This window comes from Parasteatoda tepidariorum, chromosome 6 (assembly GCF_982258835.1).
Source record: "Parasteatoda tepidariorum strain Cologne lab strain chromosome 6, Ptep-v5.0, whole genome shotgun sequence".
NCBI classification, from domain to species: Eukaryota; Metazoa; Arthropoda; class Arachnida; order Araneae; family Theridiidae; genus Parasteatoda; species Parasteatoda tepidariorum.
The window spans coordinates 49,615,150-49,627,472 of NC_141760.1; the positions used below are offsets into that span (position 1 = coordinate 49,615,150).

The 12,323-nt window shown below is 30.2% G+C and overlaps 1 protein-coding gene across 1 annotated transcript; it reads left to right on the top strand.

Annotated features, from left to right (window-relative positions):
- The first annotated feature begins 559 nt into the window (after positions 1–559).
- Positions 560–12,093, top strand: LOC107447692 (uncharacterized). The gene is made up of 3 exons (XM_016062676.5): positions 560–745; positions 8,489–8,561; positions 9,601–12,093. The coding sequence occupies exons 2-3, from the start codon at positions 8,495–8,497 to the stop codon at positions 11,622–11,624; spliced, it is 2,091 nt and encodes a 696-aa protein (XP_015918162.3). The 5' UTR covers positions 560–745; positions 8,489–8,494; the 3' UTR covers positions 11,625–12,093.
- The last annotated feature ends 230 nt before the right edge of the window (positions 12,094–12,323 follow it).

A 12,323-nucleotide genomic window follows, 5' to 3' on the forward strand; every position in this document is an offset into this window, starting at 1 on the left:
TTACGAAACATACCAAAAAGTAACGTAAAGCTGTAATCGGTGGCTTTTACGATTTTTCAATGAATAGAGATAATTTAATTGTATGCCTTTGAACAAAATATTTGAAAACTTTAACCGAAATTAAAGCAAAAAAAAAAAAAACCCAACATTTTTTTCTTTAAATGAATTATTTTGCTTAATAAAATTTTACTTATTTTACAATCAACGAAAGTAATGTTAACTTATTCAGCTCATTTATATATAATGTAACAAAAATTAAAACACTATTTTTCAGAGGCCAACAAACTTCAACCTGATTTTTAGAGCGTTTAAGGCTCATCGTTACTGGACGTTTTTATATAAAAACATTTATTTGAATAAACTATTAAAACTATTTCAACAAAACCTAGATAAGATGAAGAAAATACAGTTTTATTTGTTTATTTTCTGGAGATGTACTGAAAAAAAGGGCTTTCTCTTGGTATAAAAATCTTCGACCGTCAAATTACAGGTAAGAAAGTGCGATAAATTTGAACTTGAGGTAGTCATCCGTGGTAATGACCCACTGTGCCGAGACAGTGCATTGACCTTAAGATCGACCAAAATCAAGGTCTTAAACTTCTTTTTCTTTCTTCAGGGGGTGAAGCTTGTGTTTACCTTGATATTCTCACGCGGTCCCTTGTCTTCCGGTTTCCAACTACTTTACTGGCCACTCTACAAATTTCATAATCATTACGGGACAAGGTTCTCGTCTTGAAAGGAACTGGTGAGTATATTGGTTCGTTTTGTAATAATTTCTTCATGAGTTAATCATAGGGTTCGTTATGTTCAACGCTTTATGACTCATTTAATTGGTCCTCATGAAACAGTTATGAAATTATAGATTTTTGAAAGATTTAATTTTTTTTCTGTCGTTATGTTAATTTATTTTAAATTGCTTTTCGTATGTAGAACTAGTTTAAAATTATTTGGAATTTTTGAAGGATTATTTTATTTTAAAAAACCAGTCTTATTTCGCCGACCATTCGAAAAAACGAAAATGTGGCGAAAGTAATGTCCAGACTCAAAAGTTTTTGTTTACATTTATTTGGTTCGTTAGGAAATTTTTCTTACGATAATAATAATAATAATAATTCTGTGATTATTTCAATTAACTTATTATTCTGCATTGAGAAATATTTAAGTTGATAATATTTTGATTCTTTTGATTATATTATTGTCATTAAAAATTGAATTTTTTTTGTTTTTGTTTTGGCAAGAAAAAAAATGACTCAATAATTTTCTTTGAAACCAATTTCATGACTAAAAGGTTTTGTTTTAACTAATTTGGTCTCCAAAACTTTTAAATTATTAATTGTAAATAGTATTTATATATTAACGGAAATAATAAAAATAAATTATATGTAAAAATGATTACAACATAGCGAATAAATTCTCTCTATATTTTTTTATAATGTTACCGTTGAAAATGAATAATAAAGAATGAATAAAGTTTCATAAGATTTTAGAACGTAATTTAAATTAAAAATTTCTTCAACGAAGTATTTAGTTACATTATTTATAATTTTTTTAAAGGTATCTAATTTAAATCGATAAATATTTATGTATCAAGAACTTTTAAGGAATTGTGTTTAACCACAGATTTGTCATTAGGAAAGGACAGGCCACCATGGAATACTTTACACTATAGAACAAAAACAAAAACTTTGTACATATTTACACGGTGAAAAAAGCAGTTGCCACCATTTTTTGTGTAAAGATAAATTTAAAATTTTTATAGTTCGTGAAGTCATATTTTTTTAATTTACTTTTTCATTGTTATTTTTATTTATTTATTCACTTTTGCATGTGTATTTATTGACAAATATATTCATACGCATTCCAATTAATTTAATAGCTTCATTACAAAAACATTTAATTTAAAAGCAAGTGCGCTTTTAGTAATATATTCGCACTATTTCTTTCAATGAATTGATATTTTGTTCAGTTTATATAATTTCTTGCGAGACAACTACAGTTCGGTACTTAGAAATGTAACTAAAATCTGTAACTAAAATATAATACTACTGCAAATATAGTTTTAAGTAATAAACTCTAATTATCGTGCGAAAAAGCATATAAAATTTTCAAAATAACAATTATTTGAAACAATTTGTGCGAATATATTTCAAATAATATGTTTTTAAGCAAAAGTTTTTTGCAATAAAGCTATGGAATTGATTTTAATGTGCATGAAAATATATGCTGTCAGTGATCAAACACACAAAAAATAAATAAATAAATAATAATGAAAAAAAAAATAATTCAACAATGAAAAAGTGAAAGAAAATGTAACACTGTAAAAAGTTTTTATTTATCTCAACACCAAAAATTGTGGCAACTTTTTTCACAGTGATTATACGTTTTGTTTTTATGTAATTAATGGTTTTTATTTTATATAAATTTTTTTATCTTATTTTTATTTAATCTGAAATTAAATCTACTCAACCGCATCTGTGTATAGCATAATAATTTTGGGATATTTTAATTAGATAATTTTTAATTTTGAGTCAACAGCTTGTTTATCACAGAGAAACAAAAATGATTGCAATCATAGGAGTAGGCGAACGGAGTGAGCAGGGTGTGGATATTTACATAGAAATTAAAAATATTTTAAAGATTAGTTTGCAATCTTTTTCTATATTATATTAACAAAAAACGATATTTTGAAAAACTTCGTTTTGGATTGAAAAAAAGTAAAAGAGGGAGGTTTTTCGAGTGTCGTTTTATGGCCATATATTTCATTAACATTTATTTTATTTGTAACGTATTTGTTTTTTTTTTTTTTTAAATTGATTTTGCTTACAACCGTGATTTTAAACCTGGATCACTTCTTAATTGTTGCTATTATGAGGTGTTACACACTTAACTGTTAGAAATTTTTCGGAGAAATGGTTATGAAACAAACTACATATTTAATCGTTATTTTACCATATTCAAACAAAATAGCCAAATAAACATAAATAAGATAGTATCCATACTGTTAATGGTGAGAAAAATCGTTTATTATCTACTTTCACTTAATATGGTTAAACAACCAGAATTTTATTGCACCACCTGAGGCCACTTTTTTCTAGATGGGTGCAAATTATAGTCGAGATCTGTGTGTCTCATGACCGCCAAAACGGGAATTCGAATCCCAGTGTTGAAATCACAATATTCCCTTCAATACAGAAAGAGTTTCCGGTGTCATGCACTCCCCAATTTGTAACCTGGACTATTAGAACACGATTCTCGCAATCGCTCATAGATGGCAGCACTATAAATCTGCTTAACACAAAAAAGTCTTGAATTTTCATGCTAGTTCTAAAGGTTAAAAGACCGTATAGTTTTGTGTTCACGTTTTTTCAACCACACTAGTTGCAAAAGACTTCAAAACCATAAAGATAAAATATGCGTTCTTTACCGTAAATTTTACGGTTAATTGGATGGATATTTTACCGTAATTTTGAAATGAAAATTCTAACAGTGTATTAAAGCTTTTTCCTAAAAATCATATGAAATATTTGTTTTTAAATTGAATGCATTGCAAAAATTTTATTCTGTTTTCTTGTTTTATCGTTATTAAGAATAATAAACATAATTAGATAAAATGATTACTTTTCCGAAATTCATATTTTCTGTGAATAAAAAAAATATTTAGCAATTGGCAATTGCTTTAATAATTTAAACATAACTTAAATAAATAAAAGAGTTTCTAAGCATTTTAGCCTCTAGATATTATAGTTAAATTAAAATGAAACTTTTCAAGATTTTCCAATTCAATTTAAACATTTATAAGTATTTTTATATTAGTAACGATAAAAATGCTGCATAATTTGTTATAGATCTAAAAAATAGTAAAAATAAAATGAAATAAACATATTTACAGTTTAAAATTTATTCTTAAATCACTATAATTTCATGAAAAGCTTTTGAAAGCATACAAATATTTTCTAGTTTAAATAGTTCTGAAATCTTTAATTTCAAATTTGACTCCTAATTACCTGAGGGAGTTTTGAATTTTGTTGTAGGTATTTGTTTACGAAATCAAATTACATTCGTAACATTTTACTCTAATAACAAATCTATATTGAAGTTCGGTATAAATAATTTTATATTTCCTTATTCAGGTGAGATTCAAATGTATCATAATTTGTTTTTCGTCTTTCGAACGAAATAATAAATTAAACGAAAGTAACAATAATAATAATAATTTGGAATGCATTTATTTATCAGAAAATTCTTTATCATTAATGTGTTTATACATTCGAATTTGCCAAATTTATGGCAATTGAAAATTAAACGTTTAAAAATATTTTTAACGATTTTCTGAATAATTTTAACTTGGGATAAAAAAAAAATCGAAACCATTTCCCTTTTATTTAAGTATTACAATCTAGCTTCATAATAAATTAATTAAATGATAAAGTTTAAAATGAAAGATTCTGAACCTATGTCAATCTATTTTTTATTCAAGGAATCTAAAATTTTGGAATTTCTTGCTCTAAAATTCTTAAGAGAATTCAGATAAAACTGAAAAATTTTGAAGTTGAACAATTTAGTTGATGTTGAAAAAAATAGTTTGTAAGAATGCACACAGTTCATTAATGCATTTATTTTACAAATTAAGCATTATCTTTAAAAGGTTTAAACAATACAGAGTATTTTACGTAGAATTGTTTGTAAAAATTATACATTAATCTTTCTGTTTTCTAATTTAATATGCATGATTTGTGTAGATTTTAGGAACATTTTGGACTAAACTTTAGGAACTTAGATAAAATGTCTATAAAACAGGTATATTTATAAAAAAAAATATGAATTTGTTAATTTAATTCTTAGATTTATTAGTTCTGATTTGACTTTCGACCTAAGAATTTGCATATGTCCGAGTGACTTTCTTTCAAATTAAACTGAAATCTTGAACACGCGAAGAGTTGCTATAAGTATTTATATCACTACAGAGTATTTATATCACATACTATTCATATGTTATTAATTTTGGAAATATTTTTCACGCAATACTTCTAAATTTAGTAATTGTGAAATTTTAACACCACAATGAATATTTAACTGATTAACTACGCTAATATAAATTACTTCAAGTAAAATTAATATAAATTGATGCCAATACTATTTTCTATACAATTTTAAAAGTAGAAAAAAATCATATTAAATAAAGACAGTCAATTATTCACTTCGAATAAATCTGTAATAAAAGTAAGTTTTAAAACGAGCTGTGTATTCCATTTTAAGCAAGAAAAATATTTCTAATTAATAAAACTAATAAGTTAATTTATTTTTTCTCAGGAAGTGTATAATGAAATTCATTATTGATGCAATTAATTTTTCTTATATGTGCATTTACTTGAGAGTGAGCATAAAAAATATAATTTAAAAGACTAGGATAAAGCTTTTAGTTTTTTTTTAATCTTCAGTAAATAATTCCTAATTACATTTATAAGTAGAAGGAATTAATAGGAAAATTTTAATTTCGTTCAAAATTGAATAAAAAACTTTTTCGTATGTTTTACAGTCATCTAACATGTTTTTTTTCTTCTCCAAAATAGTAATTTCTTCAATATGTTCTTTAAGCGAGAAAATTGTTTTATTTAGTTGAATTAAGAAAGTGCTCTAAATAAAATTAAAAAAATAAGGAATTATAATTTGGAAAACTTAATTTACTGCACTATAAAGCATTTTTTTCAATTTCAACAATTTAATCCTTTATAATTTTTAAATTCAATTTTTTTAAAAATAAAATAGTGATTTATTTCTTTTAAAAGATATTAAGAGTATGATAAGTGCGTTAAGATTTTAGAAATTCTGTGCTGTGATTGGCTATTTTTTTATTAAGTGTCACATAAAAAAATATCAGCAATAGACAAGACTACTCATGGATCTCCAGTTTTTAGGGTTTTAATATGTTGCTTTAAATAATAAAAAAAAGTAAAATTAACTTAAACGCTTTTTTTTATAAGAAAAAATATTGTTTGTATTTTTACTGTCAATATTTAAGTTTAATTATTTCCGTTTTACTGACTATAGTTCGTCTAAAGTGAGAACTTCTAGTCATTCGTCTCGACCCGTGGCGGTGACTATGGTAACGAGGTATAACTATTTTAAGTAGGGGGCGTGGGGTTATTGTTTACGACAGGTTTTGGCTCGGGTCAACGAGAGAAAGGGAGTCGTTTTCTTCTGTCTATAGTGTTAACCCTAGAGTGAAGAGAAGCTACCCTCCCTGAAATGCTCTATTCTTGTTTCCATGACAGCAGACGGCCTCAGAATTTGTGGCGGGGGGAGTGCTTACCGTAGACAAACTATATCACTCATGGGCTGCAATAGTGGCACAAGTAAAAAAACACGCGTTTTGGACTAAGAACGGGTGTAAATAGGAAAATACGCATTCTTTTCAGCAGTTATACTAGCACACTAATAATTCAACTTGAAGGTAATCTTCGTTTAAGCAAACTAAAGCATTTCTTATGCATTTTCCTTAGCAATGAAAACTTTAAACCCAGTTATCTCAAACATGATTTTTTGAGTTGTGCCGCTATTGAAGCCCATGAGCGATATGAAGTTCCACATCCTAAAGGTACTAGAACAGGGACAAAATGTCTGAGATGCTTTCGTTTATTAGAGCTATTATCCGTCTTACCAAAATGGCAGTAGACGTCAAACTGACGAATCTACACGAGGAGAAACAACACACCCTTTAATGCCAAAACTACTTCAGTTTTTTTCCTTAAGGCGATTCTTTTAATTTAAATTCTTTTTATTCTTAAGGAAAGCACATTTGCTAATGTGCTAAGCAATCTTCGCTGTTCATTTGCTAATGTGCTGCTTAGCATTGTAGACATGAAAAAGAGGTGCACAAAAGGATTAAATAACACTCGTTGCTCGAAATATCTCATCTCTATGTGTCTTATAAAGTGACGAAAATTCAAGTGAAAACTATGAAATTACCTTCTTGTACCTCTTGACCACATCGTGATCAAATTTACGTCATCCTGTGATTCGCCTTGCATACCCATGGAACCATATACAAGGTTGGCACTCCACAGGGAGAACAGGGAAAATACAGGGAATTTAAAAATCACCTAAAATAACAGGTTTTTTTTCCAATGCCCACCTGGAGATTACTTACATCATACAGACATCTGAAGGTCAGATTTGTTGGCCACTCTTTCAGGGCACCATATTAGGTGGGCCAGCGTTACTCCCACAGTATGGGCAGATAGTGCAGAGAAGGAAAGAACATCCATGCAGCCCGGGATTCGAACCCAGAATCTCTCTGATGCAAGGGCAGTTCTCTAACAGCTACACAGGCCGGTCCGCAAAAAGAGCAGGGTAAATGCAGGGAATTTTGATTTTTTTCTTTACAAACAGGGAAAATACAGGGAATTTTGCTTCTTATTTTTGACTTTTAAAAAATGGTGACCACTCAAAGTGTAATCTATGGGATATTTAACCATGATATTTCAGCTATACTAAACTATTTCATTTATTATAGCATTATTTAAGTATGTTCAGCTGTTTTTCCAGCAATCAAAACTAATAAATATAGTTAGCCCAATAGCTCACACAAGAGCACAGTAATTGTTGTTTCCTCTTAATATACAGGGTGTTCCAAAATTATCTTTACAACTTCAAAAATTCATAACTTCGAACATAAACAAGATATTTAAATTCTGTCTTTTGCATGTATTACTGCAACTAATAAAGTTTTTTTTCCAATAGGCTGAAAAGTTTTAAGTGAGGATGTGGACACCACAACAGAAAGCTCAATGCGTTTCATGGCCGTATTCGCTCCACATTTTCTGGACTTGTGCTGGGTCGTCCGGCTCCACTTTTATGCAATACTGATCCGGTGCTCATGAAGCTTGTGTGCCATGCACGGATGGAGGGTCTGGATTGGATTGAGTCTCTTTGGAAATTTGTCCTGAAGTTCCGTTGCACCTGTGTATCTGATTTCGTCTCTATGAACCATGAGACGAATACGGCCATGAGACGCATTGAGCTTTCTGTTGTGGTGTCCACATCCTCACTTAAAAACTTTTCAGCGTATTGAAAAAAAAACTTTATTAGTTGCAGTAATACATGCAAAAGACAGAATATAAATATCTTGTTTATGTTCGAAGTTATGAATTTTTGAAGTTGTAAAGATAATTTTGGAACACCCTGTTATGTGTATAATATGTACAGGGAAAACACGGAGAATTTTTTCCCTCCAGATTTGAGTGGCAACCCTGGAAAAGAGCCTTTATGACTCTAGCAATCCGGGATCACAGGGACGCAATCTTCATTCGGTATTCTCGTATTACAACTCATAGTAGTACGTATGCGTACTCTTTAGTACTCTCGGAGCGTGTGTGCCTCAGAAAGCTCTTTTTTTTCTCAGCCAGTCTTGAAGGGGTTAAGTTATTTTTGAATTAAAACTATTGGTTGTTACTTTTCTTATGTATTTTTATTTTCCTCACTCCAATAGGTATAAATGATGGAAAACCACTGGTTGGTCTTATTTTTGCTATTTGCAATTCGCCTAGCTTTAGCTGAGCCTGGTGAGTTGATACAGTTTTTTTTTTAACTATTACTTTTTTTAATCTTACTTAATTTTGAGCTTTTACTAAATTATAGGTGAATTAATCATTCTCCATATTTCTTTTCACCTATTTAAGTCGTTTCTCATAATCTTTTCCTTTAATTAAAAATGAGAAATAATTTTATTCAAGGCATCTTTTTAAATATTTAAATTTTTTTTTTAAATGCAGCATGCCAACATTCTAGCTTTTTCTCGCGATCCCCAAAGACCCACAAACACTTGTTTTTAAATTAACCAGCTCACTTGTGTTCAAAGTGCCGTCAATCCTTGACAGTGAACCACATTCTGATCAGCGCATAAAGTATAAACAACTTAGACTTTAACGATGAATTTACAACTTTACAGTTTTTGATTGGAGATACTCCACACCAAAATGCTTTATTTCATCTTGAGATAGGTTTTTATTCAGTAATTTAGTTGTAATTCTGATAAAATTTTACTGACTGTTTATTTAAGTATTTTATTTCGGTAACTAAAAATTTTTAAGGCTGCTATTAGTGTACCACAATTTTATAAAATTGCCGAGAGTAGTCCCGTTTTAAGCTCTTATATTTAATTAATTTAGTGCATAAAAATTATGCGTTATAACGTAAAAAAGTATAATCATAGTGCAATAGAAAACTGTGAAGTACATCTTTCAGTTTTCAGATGCTTCATTTCCTCAGAAGGATCAGTATTTTAGCTAGCATACATGTGTTTTCTCATTATTAGGATATTTTTCCAAACAATGCAAATATGAAGTTCATAAAATGAATATAATTGTTTAATTTAAAAGGTAAAGTTTAAGGTTTTGAAAGTTTTTAAGGAATGTAATTTAGAAGTTTCACATTTAAAGCTCTTTTTTCCTTGATATAAATATGTTTCACGAATTTTAATCATACTATTTATCCAGAAATAAGAGCACAATATTTAACGAAATGAAAATATTGTTAAATTTTTATCTTCTTTTTTATTTATTCACGGGAATATTAAAATTTTTTGCAATTTTTTAATTTTAGATGGTATTAAAGAAGGAATTAAAGAAGAACCAACAACCAAAGTTTTTACCGAAGTTGAGACGGAAATAATAACATCGATAAAAGCCGTAACTGAACCTGTTCCCATACCACCAGAAAGTGAATCTGATGCAGCTCCTGCTCCCCCCCTGTCATTACTAAATGCCCCATCTTCAATTAAAACTGCTTCGTCTGGACAAAGAGTAAAAAATCCTGAATCTGGTAGTGCTTTTGGATTACCCTGGCAGTCAGTAGATGTTTCTTCTAAAGGTACAACCACGACAACCACAACTACAACAACATTGCCACCTCGTGTGCAGCAGTTCAATGAACATATACGAAATCAATACAAGCCTCAAAATCAGCAACAGCAAAAACCTCAGGTACAACAACAGCAAACACAGCAGCAATATCAGCCGCAAACACAACAGCAAGAACAACATCAACAGCAATCTCACTACCGACCGCAGTCACAATCACAGTATCGTCCACAGTTTCAGCAGCAGCAACAGACGAGACCATACGTTCAACAACAGTCTCAACAACAAGTGCAATCTCAACAGCAGACTCAACAAGAAGTACAAACACAAAACAGGATTCAACCTGCTTTCCAGGAAAAAGTACAGCCCTCACTTCAACAGCAATCCCAGATACAAGTTCAACCATCCTTTGCAGAACAGTCACAACAAAAAGTTCAGCCAACACTTCAACAAACTCAGCAACGAATTAAACCTCCAACTCAACAGAGGATTCAACCTCCAACTCAACAGAGGATTCAACCTCCAACTCAACAGAGGATTCAACCTCCAACTCAACAGAGGATTCAACCCACAACTCAACAACCAATACAGAGAGTACAACCTCCAAGTCAACAATCTCAACAGCAAGTTCAACCTTCATTTTCTCAACAGCAACAATCTCAGCCCGCTTTCCAGCAAGTTCAATCACAAGAACAAGTTCAACCACAAATTCAACAGCAAACGCGTTATCAATACCACCAACAGTCACAACCACAAGTTCAAGACAAATTTCCCCCCGAATTTCCTAAAGAATCATATCACCATTCCATTGAAGAAACAGCTACTGGCGGTAAGCAGTATAAGGCTTCCGGAGTGAAAACTGCGCCAGCAGTTCAAACTGTCAGCCAAGAAGAGGGAGGAAACGAAGTAGATCCGATAATCAAAGAACCAGGAAACGAAGTAGAGCCGAAAATTAAAGAGCCAGGAAACGAAGTAGACCCGAAAATTAAAGAGCCATATCAAAGCCAACCAAGTGAAGAAGAGAGGTTAAAAAAAGCAGATTTGGCTCTTAATGAGTATTTTACCGATGTTCTGCAAAACCTTAGTGTGAAAATGAAAACTGGCATGGATGAACCATTGGGAGAAGTTTTAGATCCAGTTAAGTTAGATGACATGCAACTTCAACCCTTGGTTGCTGGACAAGTATTCGATGTTAAAATGAAAAAGATTACAGTTGGTGGGCTGTCAGACTTTAAAATCACTCAATTGGAAAGTCAGTTGTCAGATTCTCGCATCAAAGTAGGCATTCATTATCCAAAACTAACAGCCAACTGTCTTTTCAACGCAAATGGTTCATTGTATGAAATTTTTAAAGTTACAGGCAAAGGTAATGCCACCATAATCTTCAATGATGTTTATGCCAGAACTGTTTTGTATCTTACAAAGGACGATGGAGTTTTGCAAGTGACGACTGCTGATCAGCCATATGTTGATTTTAAATCAGCTGAAATTCTTTTCCTTGATGAAGAGGCTCCTGAAGGTTCCGAACCTATCAAAGCAGAAAGTGTTGCGACCCAACTTGGACCGTTATACTTCTGGGTGCTCACTGCCAATGCCGTTGATAAGATTGATTATCCACTGGCTCTTTATTTCAATAAAGCATTACAGGGTTTTCCTCTTTCTGACTTTTTAGATGGATACGTTTTGCGTCAGCGGCATTTACGTATACATGTTCCTCATAATCCACTTCCATACGCTTACGTTTCATCTGATTTAGGTCAAATCTAAATAAGTGTTGTGTACTTTTTAAATTGAAAGCTGGCATTTTCAATTTAAAATTTTAATAAATTTTAAGCAATGTGTACTTAATTTTAAATCTCTCAATAATAATTTATGCCTATAAGTGATATTTCATACAAAAATTTAGCGCACAATATTTAACTTAACAAATACTGTAGAAATTGAGTGTTCTTATAGGCATTCTATAAATTTAAGGTAATTATTAGAATATTAGAACGGAGAAATTTAAACTTGTAAAATTTAGAATACGAATATTGTGTGATGTGCTTCATTTTTGTGTATTGTTTTGCAGCGTTTGTTTTTTATTATTTTTTATTATTATTCATTCTTAAGTTATTGCATTTTTAATTTATTATAATTTTATTTATAACGGAGCTGGTATCCATTCAAATAAATGATTACGTGTAACGTTGGAATGTAAATGTGTATTTTCATAATAAAAATTGCATGTCTTAAAGTTTTTATTTATTTCAGTTGCCTCTCTTTTGAACGAAGAATTATTTTTACACTGATTGTTTCTTAAAATATATGAAGCATTTACTTAAACTATATAAAGCTTCTACTAGTTATCAAAACATAAGTATACTTGAAATAAATTTATACTTCAGAAGAAAAGATGTTGTAACGGTTTTAATTCTTCCGTTATAGATAAAAATACTCTAAAATTAAAAAAATTTTGGCAAATCA

Bases quoted from the DNA above. Each gene is read 5' to 3' on its own strand.
- LOC107447692 (XM_016062676.5), top strand. From the start codon at position 8,495: ATGATGGAAAACCACTGGTTGGTCTTATTTTTGCTATTTGCAATTCGC. The intron at 8,562-9,600 runs GTGAGTTGATAC...TTTTAATTTTAG, and splicing joins CCTAGCTTTAGCTGAGCCTG to ATGGTATTAAAGAAGGAATT.